We start from the raw sequence: 23,274 nt of genomic DNA, 5'->3' as shown, positions 1-23,274 counted from the left end.
AAAGGACCAAAAAATATAAATCTCGTTTATTTTAGTACTTTTGGCTTAAATTTTTCGTTAGATTCTTGAATATCCAGAAGAACTGTCTTGTTTTTAATTCAGATTCATTAGGAAAACAAATGTCCCTTTGAATTGGATGAACATTGGCTGAAAACAAATTGAAAAAAATTACCAAATGGTGAACATCCAGGACACGGAGAGGGTGTACTCGATTCCGAGTTCCTTCCTTTGATCGTTTGATATCAATTGTACTTTTCCCCCAACATTCGTCACATTTAATATTAATTTTATGATTCATGGTATCCCACATATTCCTTCCTCCCGCATATTCCTATCCCCTACTCAGACGAGATGAAAACTCATGCCGGCAAAGAAGTGTCTTGTCGGCATGAGAGTTTTTGGTTTCGGCATGATAATTTTGCTTGCCGGCAAGAAAGAGTCATGCCGGCCATATAGAGAGTCATGCCGGTATGGTAGGGAAATAAAAATCATCCGCCGGCGAGGAAACGAAGCTCCAAAATTCCGAAGTGTTTTTAAAATTTTCAATGTATTTACAAGTTTTCCTATTTTCAATCGTTTTCATTTTTGTTTCACCTTCAAAATATTTTCCAAATTCTAGAAATTATGGCTCCCTCGACTTCTCAACCAACTTGCGAAAGAAACGAGAGTTGAGAAGGTTTGAAATTGTCCGGTTTTCATAAAAATATAAACAATCAGATTTTTCAGATACTCTTGACATAACAATACCTTCTCGTTTCGGTCAAATGGAAGTTCAACTAGTCGGATAAAACTAGAGGAAACCCACTTTTCACGGACCTTGAAATCTTAAAAGATTCGCAATTTAGTAAGTATAACACTGATGATATGATCAATCCAAACATTAATTTTCAGTCAGCGAGCTTTGACCAGGAATCAAGGATTTCGGTTCGAACAATCAATTACTCTGAAAACGGAACGAATTCAAACCAACATCATTTGCTTCAATCAGACGAAATTGTGAAGAATTTGGAGACTAATCTAGTTCTTGGGCCTTATCCACATTTCTCAAATTGTACTTTAAATGTAATTCCCTACCTCCTTTTGTTTTTTGGAAGATGTTACTTTTAAGTCATTTCTCATTAATAATTGATGCATTTTTATTGATTCATCGGCTGCGGAGGGAAAGGGGAGGATTGAAAGAGCTTTTCCGTGCCGGCGTGACTTTCAAAAAACCATGCCGGCCTGAAAAAAACATTTCTCCTGCGGCGTGTACGCCGCAAGAAAACTTAATTTTTCGCGCCGGCAAGGTTTTTCATCTCGTCTGAGCTTATCAACTGTTTATCTCCTCCCACTTAGTGTTGTATATAAGCACACCAGGAGTCTTCCCTGGGGTGTGTGTCTAACTAGTCAATAAAGATGTAACCAATTTATGGTGCATGACGACTTACGAACCGAGGACAATTGTCGGAATGGATGAAGTATAAAGTTAGATTCTGTTTTCTTGTAACAGTGCCTCTCTTTCCAAATTAGGCCTTCAGAATGTTTTTCGCACAGTTTCATCCCTCTTGATCATAACAAAAACGCATAACTCAAGATGTTTCATTTTTCTAACATTTTTTTTTCATTTTATGTTTTTACCAGAGCCGGGCTTGTAATCAGGAAATATGATGTTTAATGCGAATATGCCTTGACGATTCACAAGAAACAAAAAAAACCCGGCGTTATGAAGAGGAAGTGACGTAAACTGTACACATGAAACTGCAAACCTTTACTAATGAGATGTCTAGAAGTCTAGTTACTATGTGATTTTTGTCATCAGTTTTTGAGCGAACAAGTTAATTCATTTTTATCTCCTCACGTGCAGAGTCAAAATTTCCGATTAAGATGCATGCTGAAACTTGTAACTTTTATAAACCAGTCGATTTCCGCCGCCTGTCGGCGGCTACAATCTCCTGGCTTCACTAAAAACGTTTGAATCTCCAAATCGGAGAGAATCAGAAGAGGAAGTTTTAGTTGATTGTGTTGTCAACTTTCATAAACTGGAGTGACAGTCTGCTTATGCGCCTTGGGGCTAAACCTTCTGGCTCCCGCTTACAACAGCCTTAACCGATTGAGTTTGGGCTTGGACAGATAAATCAGAGATGTAGTTCAGAAATGTGTCTTAGTTGATACACGAACTGTTCAAAATTTCCAAATTTTTAGAATTAATAATTTTCCTGAATTCCCGAATATCTTGAAATTTGACAACTTATAATTTTTTCAGAAGTTTCGAAATTCAGGAGTCATGAATTTTCGGAACTGCGATTCTAGAACTCAAAGATTTTTATATTAAAATACTTCATTTCTGAACTCATAATTTCTGAAATTTTGTATTTTCGAGTTTCCGTATTTCCGACTTTCTGAGATTCTACTTCACAAATTCCCAAAATTTTAACACGAATCAGATTTTCAGAATTTTCTCTAAAACACATTTCTGAGTTTTTGATTCACAAAGTTTATGAATTTCCGAATTTTCTAAATTCCGAACTTAAGCTTTCTATTCTGAACTTCTGAACTTCTGACATCTGAACTTTCTGATATTCTGAACTTCTGAGTTTCTGGTTTTTCTGGTTTTTTGCTTTCGAGATTTTGGATTTTCAAAATTTCTAGTGTTCTAACTTTCAAATTTTTTAATTTCCTAATATTCCGAATATCTGAATTTTTATACTTCTGGATTTCCGAAACATTGGACATTTGAATTCTCTGATTTTCAAACTTCAAAATTTCCGAAGTTTCAAATCTCGGTATTTTCGAGTTCCCGTTTTTCCAATTTTCCGAATTTCTGAATTAGAATTTTAGAATTTCAGAGTGAAACGAAAATGTTTGAAGCATAGGAAAAAGGTTAGAAATTTCGCATTTTCGAAAAAAATAATCAAATTTCGTGAATCAGAATCTCCGAAATTCAGTTTTTGAGAAGTTAGGGGATTCAGAAAGTCAGAATTTTAAAGTTTACTGAACTTTTTCTTTCTCTCTTCTTTCAAAACTAAGACTAAATAATTATTTTCACAAAATCATCTTTTCATCAGATAGTGTGGATAAGAAAGAAATAGAGGGGTTGGACGGAAGTGACGTGAAAATAATTTTCTAAAGAGTTGCACTGTAGGAATGAAGTAACGTCTCCAGATGACGTCAGAAACAAAATTTCAAAATGAAAAATAGACGGGAAACATCTCGCTGCTATTTCTGATCATCTGTGAAAATTTGAGAATTTTCGGTCTACTGGGGACTTCGCTAGGGTCGTGGAACCGGGAACAAACGAACACACAGACAGAAGGTCTCTCAATAATTGAGAACCCTCTTATCACCCGAGTACTCAGAACATCGCTTTCAAAAGAGTGTTTTACTGGTTTAGATCTTTATTGATTGCAAAAACAATATTCAAAAATAAATTATACAGGTTAGATTGATAACCACTGATAAGCTGATAAAACATCTGTTTCAATATGGAAATTATGATGCTGAACTTTGAAAGAGTTCAAAGTGTTTATTTTCTCAATGTTGAATGACCAGACAATTGACAGCACCTCGAGAGATGTGACAGTATTTTGTGGAATCAGTTGAGAATTGAAGATTTTTGAACTTCTGAAAATTAATAAAGATATCCAAAGATCTAAAAAACTAGAATACCTCAGCTTGGCAGAAAAGAACATAGTTCTGGAGAGTGTTCACACCAAGATCAAACTGGATTCCCGCTTGGTCTGCATTGGAGATAGCCTACAAGGCAACAAAACGTATTTTCATCGGCACTAGATAAAATTGTAAACTAACCAATTCAACAACTTTTCTCAATTTTCCAGAAGTGCATCTGATTTTTGATTCAGGTTCATCGGAATGTTTCCAGAATTCTACTGCTTCTCGCTTCTTTCTTCCTCCACTTCTTCCACAAAGACATCCACATTCTGGTGGCATTGGACAATCTGTTCCATCTGCTTGTTTCGGAACTGCTCGTCTTGGTTCTGTCGTTGCCCCAATCATATTCATTGCTTGAAATTGTGGAAGTAGATTAGGAATTGGTGGATAACCGAAATTCGCTCCTTGAAACTCTCCATAATAACTGGGAGCTTGAGCAATCGGAAGAGGTTGTTGTTGTTGGCAGAAAACACTAGAAGAAACTAGAAACATGGAGGATACAATAGATATGGATTTCATGGCGAAAGCGGAGACAATAGAATAAAAAAAGGCAGCTTTTGTATTATCCGATCCACTTTATAGGCCTTGTTTCTTATGGAAATCAAAAGTGTGGAGGACTTGAAAAGAAAGCGTCACTTGATATGAAATCATTGAGATATCAAATCGTTGTGACCAAACGCGTAAAATTTGACCGAAGGGCAAATTCTGGACAAAAAGTGCATCGAATCAAGTCAGGCTGAAAAATTAGAAATATTGGAATCCATTGATGACTAACTGGTAGTGTAATTGTTGGACAAACTTCAGGTTGAGTCATGACTTCTGGGATCATCCAAAATCGAGAAAATGTTTAAAAGACAATTTTCTAAAACCGTTACATCAGAATTAACCCCTAACTCCAACAAAGCTCCTGTCTCCATTCCTTTAATGTCAATTTACTGGCTGGACCGTAATTGAACCCAAAAGGGATTGCAAGAATTTCGTTCTGCAGATATCCCATCTTGCCAAAATATGATCAAAATCGGCGAACAAGTATGCAAAACTAGTTCCAATTGTCATCGATTTTTATATCTTCAATTAGCAGAGAAATATTTTACTTGTCTTTTTTTGGTCAAAAACTATTGATTTCGAAAGCTTCCGATGTCCGAAAAATCGCATCATCTTGATATCACTAGTAAAAAATTAATTTCCTGTTCACCGCTTTGAACCCAAAAAATATTTGATTTGCAAGAATTTTTTCCGAGTTTCAGAACTTCCTCCTCCCATCGAAGTCAACTAGTGTACAACCACGAGAAATTGAATCAAAACTCTTGAGAATGGATGCGCGTCTCTTTTGATACAAGTACAATAGAGTGTAAACTCAAGACGCCAAATTGGATATAGATTTCAAGAAGGCCTTCTCGACTTCTTTTTTTTTCTCGGAAATACAATTTCCCGTTCTTTAAAATTTGGTGGTCAACCTTCGTAAAGTTTCCGTCCATTCATACTGGTATTCGCCCACCTAGTAGTACTTTTTGCTTTCTAGGATCCTCCTGCTCCCAAATATTAGATGTTTGCTTGTCAGTTTCCCAAAAAAACCAAGTTAGCGAACATCCCTATCAATAGCGTTTCTTGTCGCCTTCCTGTGCGTCACTTCTGATTTCTCTATCTCTAACTTCTCTCGAAAACTAACTTTGTCTCATATACTGTCTATCACCTAATGAAGTCGATGTTTGTGTATGGAAAGAAAATTAGAGAAAGAAAAAGATAATGAAAAATTTGATGATAAAATTTGAGGCTCGTGATTACTTGTCAAGCATATAAAAGGAAAGCAGATGTCGAGAAATAACGACACAATCTTTTATGTCTTCTTGATCTTCTTGATTTTTTGTACTCATTTTTCGAAAAATTTGGATCGGATTTTCTCAGAACTTCGCAATATTTTTTTAACTCTTCACAATAATTTTTTCTAATTTTTACGATTTTCAGGATGAAGAGTTTCTTCCTCATTTCCTCGATCCTCGTTGTTTCTCTTGCTCTCGTCGGAGCTGAAGATTCAGAAGAACAGAATGTTGATACTCCAAAGAATGACGTGAAGCCATGGAAAAAGCACGACTTCAGAAAGCTTGAGCCAGAATTCTTGAAGGAAATGGCTCAAGATGCGAAGACAGCTTATTTCGGAATCAAGTTCAACCCAGAATTGACCAAGGCTGAAAAGACCCAGCAATTGAAGGATTGGGCTGACAAGTATGATGTTGAGGTAGAAGCTATTTTTTAAATGTAATTTTTAATAGAGAACTCTTTTTAGGATGAAATGCAAAAATTCCTCGACGACAAGAAGTCTGATTGCGATAGAAAGAAAAAGGAGCGTGAGGTGAACTACGAACGTCTCGGAGAACTCATCGAGAAGGCAAACGAGATTCTGGAGGACCAGGATAATACGTGGAACGGAGCCAACGAGAAGCTTGAGACATTGGTCAAGGATGAGAACCGTGAAGTTTTGAAGGCCTTCCAATCTTTCTATCCATTTGTCGGAAGAGACAATGAGGGACCAAGACACGGACATCATGGACACAGATTCCACCATGGAAGAAGATTCGGAAGAAACATTGGACATGGAGCTGCTCCAAAGCATCACGGAGGAGGTATCGGAAGCGGAATCTCTTACAACGAACCACCAAGAATCAACAACGAGAATTACAACGCCTACGGACGAAATGAGCCAAACGAGAGACATCATAAGAAACATCACCATCAATACTAATTATATGCTACTTTTTGTAATTTTAATAATTCAATGATTGTATGTTTGATCTAGATTTGTGCGAAATTGGAATAATAAATTGTATTTATTTTGAGCGGTTTTTGATTTTTTTTTTTCTCATTAACAAAAAAGCAGTGGGTGGAACAAAACGCAATCAACTGTCTTATCAAAATTCATTATCAATGAAGTGATAAACAGCAGAAGTCATGTAATTTCATCAACCAACAGCATATATTGAATGACGTGATTTTTTTAAAAAGATATTCTGACCCAGATGAACTCAAAATGTTTTGAAACTTGGGGGTGTCTTGAAATTGGGAATAAGCCAAAATAACAGGATCGAGATTTATTTCTGATTGAAAATTAATGGATTCGGATTCAAAATCTGTTATAACGAGCGGTGTTGTAATTGTTGGTGTTGATCTTATGAAGTTTTCCGATCAGGTTGAGGACAGCTGGCACGATCTGGAAAAAATCAAGAATCCGAATGCCTTCTCCTTTTCAGAGTTTTCAGAAATTGCAATGACTTTACTTACAAGGAAAATCAGAACATCTTTCCTATCTTTAGAAATTGCAATCCTCAGCTTACCTTTGGATGTTTCTCAGTCAAGAGTTGAATGGCATTGTTTCTCTCCTCGTTGCTGATCGTGTGATTGTTGTAGATGGCCGAGATTTGTCGGGAGACCAATCCAACCTCGTCACTGATCTTCTGAATGTCCAATTGCACGTTTTGACGAATTTGAGCAAGCACTGGATCCTTCTAAGATGTTTTGAAAATTGTTGGAAGACATTAAAATTAGATCTACCTCTTTTGGTTCTGTAAGTGACTCCAATCCATTATAGGTTCTTGGGTATGTCTTCACTCTCAATCCGCGACTATAAAATCGTCCGTTTCCTTGCTCTTCAGATGAAGTTCCTGCACTTGATCCAAATGCAGTGAGATATCCAGGAAGACTTGGCAATCCGCGGAAAGCGTTGGCTGATCCGATAAGGAGAGCCAGGGGAAGAAGATAACGCATCATCTTTTGGGGGGGGGGGCACCAAATCAGAAGGAAACTGAAATCAGACTGACTGAAACGAATGACAACGACGGCTTTTTAGGAAAAATGGGCGGAGCTAAAGTATAATATAGCAAGAAAGTCAACGGAGCTGATAAAAAAATGTCTCATTTTGTTTCAAAAATTGATGTCATCACTTTAGTTCCATTAAGAAACATTGAAACTGACAAACTCTTCTTGCAAAATAGAAATTGCCCTTTGGCGATCAAGCTACAGTAGGGATTGAAATTTCTATAGTTTGTTCATAAAATTTGAAACTAGAATCTATTCGAGCCCATAAAAATAAAAATTATATCTATATAACATTCCAATCTTTGTTTCCTGGAATGACATCATCATCCGTGATGTAACCTACATCAGAGCTACTGAATAATTCAACAAGATAGAGAACTTTTATCTTTATTACTTTCCTTTTCTAGCTATTCTAGGTTATAATAAAACCTGCGCCCCAAAACTATGAATAATGCGATTTATTACCAATTTCCTAGAGCCAGAAAAACAACTACTACATATTGAATGATCTTATTTTCTATGTCTGAAAAGAATCCGTTATATGTATAGAAGAAAACGCTTGGTTTCGGAGAACAAAAAGGAAAAAAGGAAGAAAGAGATTTATGAAAAAAAACTGAAAACAATGGAAATCGAAATGGCACAAATAAAAGGTGCTGACGTACTTAAATCCAGGTTGTGTGGGGGAGGAATTAGAATGAAAATAGTAGGGAATACGTCAGTTTTGATATTTCAGAAAAAGAAGAAGAAAGAGAGGAGTGCTTTTAAAGAGTAGCGAACGGAAAGAAAATTGATATGGAAAAGTAGGGGGAAAAAGGAAATGGATTCAGTGAATTTGAATGGAAATTTTGAGGTTTTGGGATGTGACGCAAATGGAAAATATGATTGATGGGTTTTGAGTTTGGCAAAAAAGAGAAAATATGGGAGCAAAAGTTGGAAGTATTTATGAATAAGGGTGGTCCAGGATGTGATCTTGACAATATGAAAAATGTAGAACAGGAAGTTTTTCAAATGTTTAATTTAGAATATACTTTCTTTTATTCAACCCACAAATGAGAGCTTTTTTATCGTCCAACATTTGGAAGTAATATTTTTTCCTCTAATGATATTTTAGCAGTATTTTAAAAAACCGTACAAACTGTGAAATAACGCCTAATACAACGCCTGTGAGGTGATTCGATCAAAACAATCATGTTTTGCTTGATTTTGAAAAATTCCCACCATTATTTTGCTACCTTGATAATAATACAAAAAAAACCAATTTATTTATTAACTTGCATCACCCCAAAACAACCCTCCAAAAAAAAAAATAAAGTGTCATTGCGTTATATTACGGTGTTTACCGGATATCGCAAAGTGATTCTCTTGAAACTCTTCTAAAGTATGAAATCTGCTCAACTCAACAACAGATTATCCTGACTAAAATCTGGCAAAAAAATCAATGCTAAAAAACTGATTACGGAGGAAAATGCGATTAGTTTAGTTTCGTCACAAAGTCCGAAGTTTTTGATTCTGGGTTATTGAGATTTGTCAGCTCTGAACGTAGTGGACTTTCATTTAAGAATGTAAGATCAGAAATTAATATGTTTTCTTTTTTGTGTAGTAATATTTATGTCAATTTGGGTTTCAACTTTGTTCCTACCCCCATCAGAGCAAAACTTGAGGTTTTAGCTTTATTAGAAAACGCTCAAAAAGGAAAATAATGATTCAGATTATTCAGGGCCTTCCTACAGAAGCAAAGATCTACAGATTTCCAGGTCATGATCCGATTTACAATGATGTTTGTTTCCAGAAATCCGATTTCTGATAGGAAAAACATTTATTCATCAAAAAGCATTTTATGGTTTTTTGGGTGATTTTATGGTTTTTTGGGTGACTCCATGTCTATCCGCAAATCGAGACCTTGATCTTCATTTTCTTCCGTCACGAATTGTAAATCTGAAAACATCACATCACTTTAATTTTCAGAGAGAACTCACTACTAAAGGCACTGTGAGTACTTTCTCCACCTGGAGATTTTACAGATTGCTGGGTTTTGGTATGAGGTTGAGATTCGCTTCTGCTGAAAATTATATTGAAATTAGAAGATCTGAAATATCCATGAACTCACCCCAGTTTCAGCCGACTACTCAATCTACGGAACCTTCTTCGGATCGAAATCGGATCTTTATCAGAAGTAGAACCTACACTTGTTTTACTATCCACATGAACCATTTTTGTCTTTTCTGATTCAGGAATTCTAGAAAAAATATGTTGCAATTTTTAACGTTGGTTTTTAACATACACAACATCTGCAGCTGATCCCTGTAGAACATGAGGATGCTCTAGGAGAATACTTGGATACATCGGTCCAAATTTGGGATCTGAGAATTGATCAATGTTCAGAATTGGGCATTCCGCATGACTCTGATCCACTATTTGCATTCCTGTCTGAAAACTAGGAATGGTATTTCCAAAACTAGAGGATTCCTACAACCTTGATATTTTTATCAATTACCCAGTTGCCTTCAAAATCATCATCATCCTCACCAAATGGATTCAGAAGTGCTTCAGCAACCTGAAATCACCCAGATTAATTTCAGAGGTTCGAAAAAAAAAGTATACCTTCATCCATCCCAAATAAAGGAAAAACGATGTGGCTGGAATCAAGGGAATGCATCTGTACCACTGAAAAACGACTGATAGTGTTTTTCTCAAACTAAACCACCAACCAGAAACTCTTCCGTCTCCGTTGGTATGTATTGTCTTGTGAACAATGTGAAGAAAAAATGAATACGAACGGCAAGAAAAACTATCTGAATATTTATTCCTGATGTTTAGATTATGGCACATTTCTTAATTTTTAGGTCAGGATATGACCCAGATTTCAAAATTAGTTCATGACCTATTTTCAGTTTTAAGATCATGACATTTTTTCAATTTCTAGGTCATGGCCTAAATTCCAATTTTTAGGCCATGACCTAGATTTCAAAATTAGTTCGCAACCTAGATTTCAATTTTTAGGTCATGATCGTTTTAGAATACCTGCGGGTAAGCAATGGGTATTGGAACCCAATCAAATTTACACAAATTTTCCAGTTGAGTTCGAAAATCTCGAATGTTCTGTAAAAAGCGTTGAGAACATTTTTTTAAACCAGCGACCCACATTCAGAACATTGTTGGTGGAAACCGGAGCCTCAATGTATTTTTGCTGAAAACTTTCGATTCATAAACAATCTAAACTTAGAAAGAATTACATCTTGCATTCTCCAAACAATTGAATTACACCAGTTAATTGGCACCCAATACTTATTATATCCAGTCTCAGTTTGTTCCAATTCATGCAGCTCATTCTCAAATATGAATCCCGCTTCCATTAGGCTTTTCATAGTGGGAAACCGTCTTCGAACTCTCATCGAAATATCTCGGTACACCATAGCCTGAGATAATACTAAATATCGAATGATGGATCTTCTGGATAAACGAGCGTTATCATCTGTTCCTCTGATTATTGTGCTCACCGATAGAGCAACTCTGGAATGGAAAATTCCCAGAAGTAATAACTCTGGATAATTCTTACGTCTCAATGAAACTGATATTTTGAAGAATAGTCTTCCAACGATCCACCACAATCGTCACAAAGAATCCAAGCATGAATTTAATATCCAGTATTCCGAGAAGGTTGTCCAAACGAGTAGCTTCTTTGTTAAGCGCTCTAAACCCACCAATTTTTAGGTCATTCTTGATTCAGAACTAACGTTCGATACTCTATCGGAATCACCCAAAAAATAATTGTTGAAATCATAGCATATAAGCAAATCCAAACAAGAAGTTCAGCCCAAACCGCCTTGACAACTGATCCTTTCCATTTTCGAAGTAATCTCAAAAATGCGGAATATCGAGCAGAAGACACTGATAGAGCATAGGAAACTGTCATTTTGGTAGGGACAGTTTTCAGAAAATAGAATTACATTGAATTATATTTAGAAAATTTCAGAATAGAAGCAGTTTTTTTTCAAATATTTCGTCTGTGTTGATTTGAACAATGGGAAATAAATAGAAAATGTTTTCAACTTCTCTCTCGTTCTCGTCATTTGCATACCAGCGTTTTCCACATTTTTTGACATCAAAATAGCATTATTTTGCGAATAGAGAAGAGTTGTGAAATATCATACAAAGATCAGGTTAAGATTGAACATATGAAGGTGGACGGAAATATGTGGACTTCAGAAGATCTTGGAATGATGAGTCAGGTCGTCCTTTCAAACTTCTAGAATGAAACTTGTCGTGTACATATTTCCCAAATTGAAAAGGTGGAGCACAATTACCTGGACTGATAAAAACGGATATATCTTCTGTCATAAGTATCTTGGAAGCACGAAAATTGGTAGAAATATGATTTTCTTTACTCCAAATATGAGCCTAGTACAACGCACTACTCAAATTTTTTGTCATTACAAATTTGAGTCCGGCCGTGATGCGCCGCCTGTAAACAAAACAATTGGGCTCCTTGAGCACACCAGCTGTTCTGAAAATGTTCTGCCTCCATATTCTTTCCTTTAACTCGATCTGGCATATACATATTGTATCTGGAAAGGTAATCCTCGTCGCCGTGCTGAAATGACCTTTTCTCTCTTCCGTCGAGACTCAACCACCAACAATTTTTTTTAGTCATTTCAATTGCTTTCCGGCATTTAGTGCTGTACTCTCCTCGTATTCTCCTTTTTTGGATCTACTCCTAGGCAAAAGACAAAATCCGGCCTGGAAATGGTCGTAGTGTCCACCCGCATCATGATCTATTCACGAGAGAATGGGGCGAGAATAGCCGGAACGATTGAGAGAGAAAAAGGACTGGATGGAATGGAGTGAGGATAGAAAATAAGAGAAGGATTAAATTGCTCTTTTTTGGAATAAGAAGACGAAGAAAAAAGAACAAAGAGGGTCGCCAAGAAGTCTTTGGATGAGGAGACACAAGAGTGGGAGGAGAAGGTCCGTGCCAAAATTGTCACCTTCCGAAAATGTTCCGAGCACTTCATTCGCTTTTTAGTAGTATTTGTTTTCGTAAAAATTGGTGCTATAAGAGGCAGTACTATAAGAGTCAGCACATTTCAATGATTTTACTGATGCGATTTCTCGGATTTTGAAAAAAAAAGAATCTTCATGTAATTCTGCAGATTTGAAGAAACCGATTTCAGATATTTGAAATTTTCTAACCTCTGTTTTGAACTAAAAACTACAACCCCATGTTTCCTAAACCTCTCTCCTTCTCCTCTCAAAACTTCTTCACCTTTACACCGGAAATCACTCTCTCCACCTTCCAAAAACACAATGGAAATGACCACTGACGTTTTGGAGAATGTTTCCCTTCCACCTACCTTTTCTCTATTTTTCATAAAAATAATATTTTTGCTTTTTAGATGAGCTCCAGGAGTAGTGGGAGTCGGAGTACCAGTGGTGCATCTGGGATGGTAAGGAGATTTTTGTAATTGACAAGTTTATGAGTTTTCATTTCAGACGAGAGACTCTCCCGAACGAATCATATCCGCTACACGGGCAAGTAGAGTAAGTTTTTAACGATTTGTTTCCGAAAATCATAAAAATCAAAATATTTATGAGTTTGATAGGCATTCAAATATCTCGAGAAGCTCACTTCATATTCTATAGTATTATGATTTCTCCTATTCTAAAGAAAAGAACGCACTATTGTGAGCGTCCCTGTTGTTACAGATTAATTAGCAATGAGGATGAATTTGGAGCAGATGAGGTAGGAAAAAAGTTACAGTAACACCTGTATTAAAAGGGCCATTTTAATAGGAAGGCCGCTCTGTAATGTTGTTTGAAATTTGAAGTTTCTGTTTACGCTTCCAGTGAAAAATGCTCCGGAAATTCCGCTATTTCACACAAGTTTGTTCAAATACTCTTTTTGGCTCAAAAAATTGCTCGATTTCGGTGAAACTGAAAGTTTCATAAGAACGAGAGGTAACCAAGTTTTCAGATAAAAAAGTTTAGAAAAATGGCCGGAAAAATAGAAGGGTTCCCTCTAATTTGAGGGCCTCAGTAATAGACGATCCCTCAGGAGAAGCCTTGAAACAATAGAGAAGCCGGCTTTTCCAATACAAAATTTCTGTAAGATCAAGCAAGATCAAGCAAGTAAGAACGTTTCCTGAGCTGCAAACAGACGCAAAAAATGACTAGATGCTCTTTTTGATCTATATCTTCGTTGCAATTTTGAACCATGTAGTTGAGACGTCTAGTAAAAAGAAGAAGACGTCAACAATATACATCTAATTGCGGATGGCTCCTCAACAGAGCAACAAAAAGATAGATGGGTCTCTTCTGCCACACCCTCCAATCTCCTCTATCTCTCTTGAAATTTCTGGATCCGTTAGTCTGTGCACTTTATGATTCCAAAGTATACATTGCCACGTCGAAAAGATGCTATTCGACATAAAATTCGAAAGAGTGTCACTTTTGCAGACGTTGAAAGTGATTTGTGTCAGGTAACTATAATTTGGCATGTTCTCGTATTGGTGGTCTGGTCACCTGGATTTGGGGATGTCCATGGCTGATTAGAGTATCAATTTTGATTAATGTATATTCTAAAATGTTGTGTCAGTCACCCAAAATACCTCTTCTAAAAATAAAACCCGCCGAAGAAAACAAATCACCCAAAAGGGAGTTTAGAAAAAGTTAATCGGTGATTCGTGTAAGTCCCCATGTGTCTTTTGCTCTTCTCAAAAATGAAGAAAAAATGAAAGGAAGGAATCGCGGCAAGACCAAAAAAAGAATGAAGAGTAATGCGACATGCAATGATCCCAAGAGAGACAATTGTCCCCCAGTTGCTCCCTCTGGAAAACTATTCTCCTTTCGTTTTGGAAATTGTCGAAGCTTTTGTTTCGTTGTCACATACATTTTGGAGAGAGAAGTTGACACTATTTGGGATCTTTATGAGTAGGTCATTTTGTTTTTGTAAATCCTTTTTGAAACATTTGGAGAAACTCCAGAACCATTTCTCCAAATGTGTAACACCGTAACACCGTATAATAGAAGGATCCCTTAACTTTTACTTTTGAGCCCATCTCATTTCCTGTGAAATATATTCGAAAGTTTTTATCTGATAAATTGTTCAGCATAACATCAAAAGTTATTTACCAGATGACACATTATTGATATCTTGAATAAGAATTGAGATAATTTAGATTTACTCTAGAATTATAAAATGACGATGTCAATCTCTACAAATGCATTTCCTCTTTTCAATAAAGTAGCATATTCTCCGCGCTCAATGTCAAGACTCCTGAATAAGAGCAAAAAGAAGATAAAAGAGGGGGGAGTCGATTTGAACAAAGATTCCCATTTAGATAAGCTCATATGTAGACGACCCCCATGAAGGTCCACCATCGTTTGGTCTTCAAATGTTTTGAAGCTTTTAGTTTTGCTTGCAGCATATTTTTCTGCAAAATAATCCCAACTTTTTGTACCAAAACTCCTTCAGAGACTCGTCCATGAGCCAGATTCAATGGATAGTAGGTCAAGTCCGTATATAAGACCTGCTCCGTATAGTGGAGGTGTCCATCCACATTTCGAAGAAGAAGATGACAGGTCAAGAGTGAGTTTAAAAAGTAAATTCGGTTCTCCTAACCTATATTTTTCTTAGCTTCATGCTTCTGCACTTTATTCTGAACGACGAACATCATCCCGGAAATCGCTGAGGTCTCAGAAAATTGATTATCATGCAACCACAATTAAAACTTTGTGGTTTGATTTCTGTGCTCGGACGTCTTCTCATGGAATTCCATATGTTGCGTAAGTGTTATGAAGAAGTCTGTAATAAGTATCATGTTCCAGAACATCATCATTTTTCGGACGATACGTGTGGGCGGCATTGTTCATGTGCATGTTAATGGCATTCTTACTACAAACCTATTGGACTATGTCAGAATATTTACAGTATCGAACAATCATTGAAATGCAACTTCAATTCGAAGCAGGTAGGGACTTTAATTTGATTGCAGAACGTACAGTGCGGTCAATATCTTTAAGACTCCCTTTGATTTTGGGCGCACAGAAAAAACTAGAGGAGATATCAAAAAACTGTAAACGCCATTCGATTCACAATCATAAATAACCTCTAGTGACAAAGTTTCATAAGTTTAGCACTATCCCTGTCCGTGTACCATCAAAAAAACCCATATGCAAGCGGTCAATATCTTTAACTAGGGAATGACTCACAGAAGAAGTGGAGTTATGGGACGAGACCTATATCATTCGAAAGAGGATGAAATTTCATTTTCAAATATATGCTCAGTTTTTGCGGCGGCCTCCGCTAACTCGAGAAATTTAGGTCAGAAGTTTTCAGTAGATTTTGCACTGAAATGCATACGTGAACGCTTCCACGTCCTCATTTCTTTTATACGCTTTGAAGAACCATTGAAAACAGCAGTGGGATGGTTCAGTGGTAAAGCGGCGGGATGGGGAAATGGTACTCTATGGTTCGACTCCTTCATAGTCGAAACTCTTTTTTTATTTTTTGTTGGTTTTTTATATGACCTGTTTTTGAGCTCAAAAGCTGTTTTCAGCAGTTTTCCATACTCTAAACACCTTTGGCATCTTGTCAAATACAAATTAACCAAGTTTTTGGAAAAAAAAATTTCTGAAGAAAATTCGCATGTTTTCATGATCCATACACCTCTTTTCAAATTTTCAAAAACAATTTTTTTTGAAACACAAAGAAATCTATATTTATTATTATAACGAGTTAAACAGAGGTGCACAGATGCTTATCCTTGATAATAAAATGCTCGAAGCATATGAACTCCTTGCATCTGGAGCACTTGATGAATGCAATTTTTGGCAATTTTGGCAATTTTGGCAATTGGTTGGCAATTTTGGATTCTTTCCTTGATATTTGGGGATTGTTTGGAGGCGGATCCGGATATCTTTGGAGCAAAAGAAACATGAAATGCGTTATATTGAACGACATATCGAACAGAAAGAGAGAAATAAATCAAAATTCTACCCAAAAAAAAAACGAAGAAAACGTGTGCCGCCCGTTCGCCGCCCGTTTCGCCGCCTGACATAATTGTGGAACTTTTTCAACAATTAATCAAACTAATGATCAAACTGATGATTAATTGTTGAAAAAGTTCCACGATTATGTCTCGCTTTTATAGACGGGCGGCGAACGGGCGGCAAGCGGGCGGCTCACCGCCCGCCCGGATGGAAACCCTACTGGAATAATCCCGCCAAGGATAAAAAAATCGGAAAATTTGAAAAGAGGTGTATGGATCATGAAAACATGCGAATTTTCTTCAGAAATTTTTTTTCCAAAAACTTGGTTAATTTGTATTTGACAAGATGCCAAAGGTGTTTAGAGTATGGAAAACTGCTGAAAACAGCTTTTGAGCTCAAAAACAGGTCATATAAAAAACCAACAAAAAATAAAAAAAGAGTTTCGACTATGAAGGAGTCGAACCATAGAGTACCATTTCCCCATCCCGCCGCTTTACCACTGAACCATCACAGGTAGAGGGGGACTGCTGAAAAACTGCTAAATGACAGCTGAAGAGGCGCAAACTGGCGAATGACTGCTAGTTGGCAAAAAAATGATAGAATCTTATTTTCCTAAAATAGGACCACCTCAAAAAATAGGTTGTTGAACGACTGCTGAATGACAGTCGAAGAGGCGCTGACTGGTCAATGACCGGTGGTTGGCGGGCCAAATTTCTGCAGAATGAAAAATTTGGTTGAAAAAAGATTTTTCTCTTAAAACATGATAAAAGTCATAGAGGGATCTGGGAATCTATAAAATGTGTTATTAGAAGCACTTCTACGAAAATTAGAATCTGAGGCGCGATTGGTGAAAAACGGCTAAATGACAGTCGAAGAGGCGCTGACTGGTGGATGGCGGCTGGAAAAAAACGCTGTAAAATGAATTTCTGAATGTTCCTGGGTATCCATCTAAAAGCATGTTTTCGCATTTTCTGTTAAAATATGGTAACTTGAGTTGTCATTTCGTGATAATAATCCTCCGTTTAAGGCACGTGTTTCCGGTCATACTTTTCCCATTTTCTGAAGAGTTCCGACGAAATTTTTTTCTGAAAACGTTGTACAATTTTTGTCTGATAATGCTGTTCTCTTTTTGTTTCTTTTTCTTCAAAAATCTCGACAATTCGTTTTTAATTGCCGTTTTAGCTGACGAGTTTCGGAATTTCGGTTCGCAACGACACTCCGAAATTCCGCCTGCGCCTTGTTTAGCGACACAAGACTCAACGAATTTCTCGTCTAATTTTCACAGTTTTTTTCGTTTTTCGAAGTGTTTTCTCATTGAAATTCAGTATTTTTCGCTCAAATTATCTAAATACTGGCATTAGAAAAGCATCAAAAACATTCGCGCACTTTCTTCCTCGCGTTTTAGTTGAAAATGCGAAAAAATCGGTCAAAACTCGTTTCGCCATAAGTTTCTAAGGTTTCGCAAGTTTTTGCTTCGGAAAGTAACAAATTTAACGTTGCAGAGGTTTTTATGTGGTGAGTTGGTGAGTTTTTGTATGCTCCGAAGCAAAAACTGTCGAAATCTCTTAACTTTCTCATTCTGTTGCCGAAAATTCGCCTCGCCGACACTTCGCAAGTGTGATGTTTTGCAAGTGCTGTGGAAAGTAACAGCTTTGCAAGGTTCGTGCATGAAAAATTATACGAAAATCTGTTGTTTTTTCTGCTTCCGATCGGCTTTAAAATATCACATGCGATATGTCGAACTTTTGAAGTCTCTGCTAAAAATGTCGCTGAGCCTTAAACATGTAAAGGTTTTTTATATGCTAGTTTTTTTGAGTGCTCAATTCATGTTACGAACTCATCAATTTTACTTATTCTGAAAGAAAGTCATATAAAAGCGGAAAATACTGTTCAATGAGAGAAATGCTGAGAACCGAAAGAAATTGGAAACGAGAAACGAAGAAGGAAAAAAGAACGAAAGGAACGAGAAAAAAATCTTCGCATTTTAAAATTTGAATTTTTATAAAGTTGGAAGTTTGCGAAAACACATAGAAAATCGAAGTTCTGTTCCCTATAGAATTTGTAATTTCTTATGTGTTTTCTCTCATTCTAATCATAAAAATTCAACTTTGAAAAATTTGGAGTTATTTTTTCAATACAATACACAATCCACAGAAACTATTAGTTTAATAAAGAATTTCTATTGTTTATTACCTGTTTAATGATGAACTGTCAAGAAAGCGCTATCATTTTTGACGGCCCGTCTTCGAGGCGCAAATCGTTGCAGACGGACCGTCGGCGGCGCGCGATTCGACTGCCGACTGTTCGCTTTTCGGCAGTCCGCGCCCGCCAGACGGGCCGTTTTTCGGCGGTCCCCCTCTACCTGTGATCCCACTGCTGTTTTCAATGGTTCTTCAAAGCGTATAAAAGAAATGAGGACGTGGAAGCGTTCACGTATGCATTTCAGTGCAAAATCTACTGAAAACTTCTGACCTAAATTTCTCGAGTTAGCGGAGGCCGCCGCAAAAACTGAGCATATATTTGAAAATGAAATTTCATCCTCTTTCGAATGATATAGGTCTCGTCCCATAACTCCACATCTTCTGTGAGTCATTCCCTAGTAAGACCCCCCCCCCCCCCGGATTTTTCGATGTTCCAGTGATAATTTTCATGAGAAATTTTTTTGTAAGTATCAAATACTAGTCTAAAAATCGTTCTTAGATAGTTTTAAATCAAATGACAACGGTTTCTGAAAGAGTTTCCTGATCAGAAATTGGGTTCTGAAAATTCATCTCATGATTTTTGCTATTTTTGAGAGAATTTTTGGTTTTATGGAAAAATACAGCGTTCTACTTGATGGAACTCTATGAAAATTTATATTTTTTAAATCCCAAAAAACTACTCAATGTTAGCCCCGGAACTCGTCAAACTGCCCAGCTCCGACTTTAAGAATCTATACCCATCTGAATTCTGCCTGAATCTTTACCAAATGACTAAAACATCAAAAAGGGAATGAGATCTTTCTAAAAATATAAATTTTCATAAAGTTCCATGAAGTAGAACGCTGTATTTTTCCATAAAACCAAAAATTCTCTCAAAAATAGAAAAAATCATGAGATGAATTTTCAGAACCCAATTTCTGATCAGGAAACTCTTTCAGAAACCGTTGTCATTTGATTTGAAACTATCTAAAAACGATTTTTAGACTAGTATTTGATACTTACGAAAAAATTTCTCATGAAAATTATCACTGGAACATCGAAAAATCCGGGGGGTCCTAAAGATATTGACCGCTTGCATATGGATTTTTTTGATGGTACACGGACAGGGATAGTGCTAATCTTATGAAACTTTGTTACTAGAGGTTATTTATGATTGTGAATCGAATGGCGTTTACAGTTTTTTGATATCACCTCTAGTTTTTTCTGTGCGCCCAAAATCAAGGGGGGTCTTAAAGATATTGACCGCACTGTATTGAAAAACTCCCTTTCAGCGGCATTCCCAGCAGCGACAGTATGCAATCTGAACGCTTTCAAGTACAGTGAACTAATTCAATATGATGAGATCAAGGAAGGTGTAAGTAGAGAACGTTCGAAAATGACAAGAGAAATCTATACTCAATCGTTTAGTTCGATTATTGGGAGCGAGTGATCAATGCCAGAATGATGAGCGATAGTATGAAACCGGGAGGAGAGATTCTGGAAGCCATTAGTGTCAGAAAGTGAGTTTCTCAGAAACAGTAAGGTTTCACTTTTGACATTTCCAGAAAGAGAGCAAAAGATAGAAGTGATTTGTTATTTCCAATAGATGACGAAGACTTAGAAGGGGCAGAATATCAGCCAGTGTTTGTTAGGTGTACGTGTATGAATATGGAACAGTGTGTGCCAAACAGAAACCCTTTGGAAGTAAGAATTTGCTTTTTTTTTATGAAAGAAGCAACAAAAATTACAGGTCAATGCTTCCATTTGTATGTGTTTCGAAGATGTAACACGGGGTCTGATATGGCCATGCTATCCAACATCAGTCTGGACTGTAAAGGTACTTTTCGAATCTTGATTTTTTTCTGAAATCTTCAATTTTTAGAAATGTTCCGGTTGCTCTATTTCCAACACTTGTCCAGATCCAGATGGCCCGAACGCTGCAAAAAATATTGCCAAGAATCACAATCCATTGCCTTGTCTATGCCAATCAATTTCTCATCACTGCATGGTTCATCCAAAGGATGAGATTAGATGGTGGAACCCGAACAACTATACAGTTTACTCTGTAACTGACCCACCTACAACAGAAATTACAGAGACTGAAGAGGCGTTTGGATTGAGTGTAATACTATTAATGAGTCATAGAATTATATATTTTTTTTACTTTAAGGACTTGAAAGATGCGGGAGCCATCACCACTCAAACAAAGGAAAACTTGATTTTCTTAGTTGCTGCACTTCCGAGAGAAACTAGACGAAATCTGTCTTACACTCTCAATGAATTTGTGCTCCGGTGCTCCTTTAACTCAAAGGATTGCAGCATGGAACGGTTACTAGCCAGACAAAATCAAAGTCAAAAAATAAAAACCTAATTTTAGAGACTTCAAACTTCATATCGACCCGGAATACGGTAACTGCTACACATTCAATTTCAATGACTCGGTGGAGTTGAAAAACAGCAGAGCTGGTCCTATGTATGGTAAGTTTGAGTTCAAAATGTTATTCTCAGAAGTCGCTTATTTATTTTTAAAGGTCTTCGTTTGCTGTTAAATGTCCATCAAAGTGATTACATGCCAACAACAGAAGCAGCTGGTGTCCGATTGGTTGTCCATGAGCAGGACCAGGAACCATTCCCGGATACCTTTGGATACAGTGCACCTACTGGATTCATTTCTTCTTTTGGACTAAAAACGGTTTTTTTTTAATTTTTTGATTCAGTTCTAACAAAAAAAAACTAATAACTTTAGAAAGAACTCCACCGACTAAGTGCTCCATGGGGCAATTGCAGTGACACATTCCGACCAGTTCCCTACATTTACAATGAACATTATTCTCCGGAAGTTCGTTTCTCTTCTACTAATCAACTAAACTTTTCAATGTTCAGGGGTGTCATCGAAATTGCTTCCAATTAAAAGTTCTCGAAATATGTGGATGTGGAGATCCAAGATTCCCTCTACCATCAGAAGAACATCGACATTGTAACGCAAAGTCTAGAACTGATCGTCAATGTCTCTCAAATCTAACAAGTGACTCTGGAGGATACCATCACCTTCATGAGCAATGCGAATGTCGACAACCTTGTCATGAAAAAGTGTTTGAAACTGCTTATTCAGCATCTGCATGGCCCAGTATTAACTTTAAAATTGGTATGTAAAGCCAAACGTAAACTTCACGAAGAGCATTTTTTTCAGGTACCGACTGTCCAGCAGTGTCAGATATATTTAATGACACCGAAGCGTGTACAGAATACTACCGACAGAACACTGCCTATATTGAAATCTACTACGAACAATTGAATTTCGAGTCTCTGAAAGAAACCGCTGGTTACACTGTTAGTTTTGCTTTTTGAAATTCAACGAAAGGTTTTCAAAGAAACGGTTAATCGGATTATAAAATGATTCCGTTTACCAAAAGTTCAAATTTCATAAAATTAATAACAAAAGATTAAGTCTTGACTTGATTTCTAATTTCAGCTTGTCAATCTGTTCTCAGATTTCGGAGGTAACATCGGATTGTGGATCGGTTTCTCAGTTATCACATTTGCAGAATTTGCGGAATTGTTCTGTGAGGTATGTAAAGTATTTTACAATTCAAAAGGGATCAGAGAACCTGCAAAAGAGAAGAAGTTTAAATGAATTTTTAAAAACCCATAACTTTACTGAACTGATTAACAGTACATACATTTCAATTGAGAAGAGAGGGGAAACCAAAGTTAATTAACAGTAAATCTCGTTTTAAGGTTGCAATAAAATGTTTTGACAATTTTCGGTGGTAGCCAAAATAGCATCAATGATCCGATACAAAAGTTTAAAAACCTCCAACAAAATTTGATTTCAGATATGCAAGCTGATGTATATCAAAGGAGTGATATACGTACAAAAGAAGATTCAGAAGAAAGAATACAAATCATCGTCTTTGATGCAAATTGATTTTCTTCAAAGATCTCCGAAGAAAGGACAACGGGAGCCTGGAGAAGATGAAATGTCCACAAACGAATCGACAAAAGAATTAATGAGTAAATCATTTAATGAACGCAACAACATGTATTCATTCACCATCTCGGGTGCTTCCTCAATTTATTTTAGTTTTTTTTTTTCATTTGTCTTTCTTGTTTGGCCTTTTCTAGTATTGTTTTTTCTTCCTTTTGATATTTTTTTTCTAATTTTTGCTTATTTGCTAAGATCTATTGTTTAGGTGTGACAATAAAAGAAATCAAAGTCCAACGAGCATGTTATGTATTTCAACATTCGAAGTTTTTTTTTTCAGAATTTCAGGTTTATTTATATCCAGAGAGTTGGACTTTTTTGTTTACTCAGAGTTTCAATCATTGCTTTAGAACTGACATTATTTTCAGTCAAGACCATTTCCTTTTTGTTTCAATTGTCTTTCGTCAAAACAATCCAAATTCCTTAGTTAGCCAAAAGAAATGGGCGGTGCCTGAATTCCAGTGTCCGTGCATGTTGAAAACTGAAACAAGGCTAGTGAAGGAATCGGCAAGGATTATTCAAATTTTATTCAAATTTTCAGTTGCCTATCCTCTTCCAGATGTATTTATACACTGTCAGTGGCAACGACAACTACCAGTTAAACCACTTATTCCCGAATTATTCTTTGTTGTTTTACTGTGTGTTTCATTTCAGTTGATGTAT

General features: G+C 36.6%; 5 protein-coding genes across 5 annotated transcripts; 2 read left to right on the top strand and 3 right to left on the bottom strand.

The window, feature by feature from the left end:
• Positions 1–3,510: 3,510 nt before the first annotated feature.
• CBG05801 lies at positions 3,511–4,167 on the bottom strand (the record flags this gene model as incomplete). Its single annotated transcript, XM_045235549.1, has 3 exons — positions 3,511–3,600; positions 3,646–3,732; positions 3,787–4,167. The coding sequence occupies 3 exons, from the start codon at positions 4,165–4,167 to the stop codon at positions 3,511–3,513; spliced, it is 558 nt and encodes a 185-aa protein (XP_045093148.1).
• A 1,447-nt stretch (positions 4,168–5,614) lies between these two features.
• On the top strand, positions 5,615–6,388 carry CBG05802 (the record flags this gene model as incomplete). Its single annotated transcript, XM_002633065.1, has 2 exons — positions 5,615–5,884; positions 5,933–6,388. The coding sequence occupies 2 exons, from the start codon at positions 5,615–5,617 to the stop codon at positions 6,386–6,388; spliced, it is 726 nt and encodes a 241-aa protein (XP_002633111.1).
• Positions 6,389–6,766: 378 nt separating this feature from the next.
• Positions 6,767–7,410, bottom strand: CBG05803 (the record flags this gene model as incomplete). The annotated part of the gene is made up of 3 exons (XM_002633066.1): positions 6,767–6,853; positions 6,978–7,148; positions 7,195–7,410. 3 exons carry the CDS (start codon positions 7,408–7,410, stop codon positions 6,767–6,769), a joined length of 474 nt encoding a protein of 157 aa, XP_002633112.1.
• Positions 7,411–9,313: 1,903 nt separating this feature from the next.
• On the bottom strand, positions 9,314–11,371 carry CBG05804 (the record flags this gene model as incomplete). Its single annotated transcript, XM_045235548.1, has 10 exons — positions 9,314–9,393; positions 9,435–9,517; positions 9,566–9,694; positions 9,740–9,885; positions 10,060–10,122; positions 10,167–10,250; positions 10,601–10,645; positions 10,692–10,968; positions 11,015–11,149; positions 11,193–11,371. The coding sequence occupies 10 exons, from the start codon at positions 11,369–11,371 to the stop codon at positions 9,314–9,316; spliced, it is 1,221 nt and encodes a 406-aa protein (XP_045093147.1).
• A 1,480-nt stretch (positions 11,372–12,851) lies between these two features.
• On the top strand, positions 12,852–23,213 carry Cbr-unc-8 (the record flags this gene model as incomplete). Its single annotated transcript, XM_045235547.1, has 18 exons — positions 12,852–12,890; positions 14,930–15,043; positions 15,092–15,240; positions 15,283–15,425; positions 15,450–15,457; positions 19,825–20,001; positions 20,055–20,146; positions 20,192–20,330; positions 20,377–20,463; positions 20,509–20,954; positions 21,004–21,104; positions 21,158–21,318; positions 21,373–21,465; positions 21,510–21,771; positions 21,817–21,956; positions 22,099–22,203; positions 22,463–22,668; positions 23,171–23,213. 18 exons carry the CDS (start codon positions 12,852–12,854, stop codon positions 23,211–23,213), a joined length of 2,505 nt encoding a protein of 834 aa, XP_045093146.1.
• Between the last annotated feature and the right edge of the window lie 61 nt (positions 23,214–23,274).

This window comes from Caenorhabditis briggsae (genome assembly GCF_000004555.2).
Source record: "Caenorhabditis briggsae complete genome, chrIV, whole genome shotgun sequence".
In the NCBI taxonomy this organism is placed as follows: domain Eukaryota; kingdom Metazoa; phylum Nematoda; class Chromadorea; order Rhabditida; family Rhabditidae; genus Caenorhabditis; species Caenorhabditis briggsae.
Note: the sequence above shows the minus strand (reverse complement) of the source record. Positions and strands in the feature narration are given on the sequence as shown.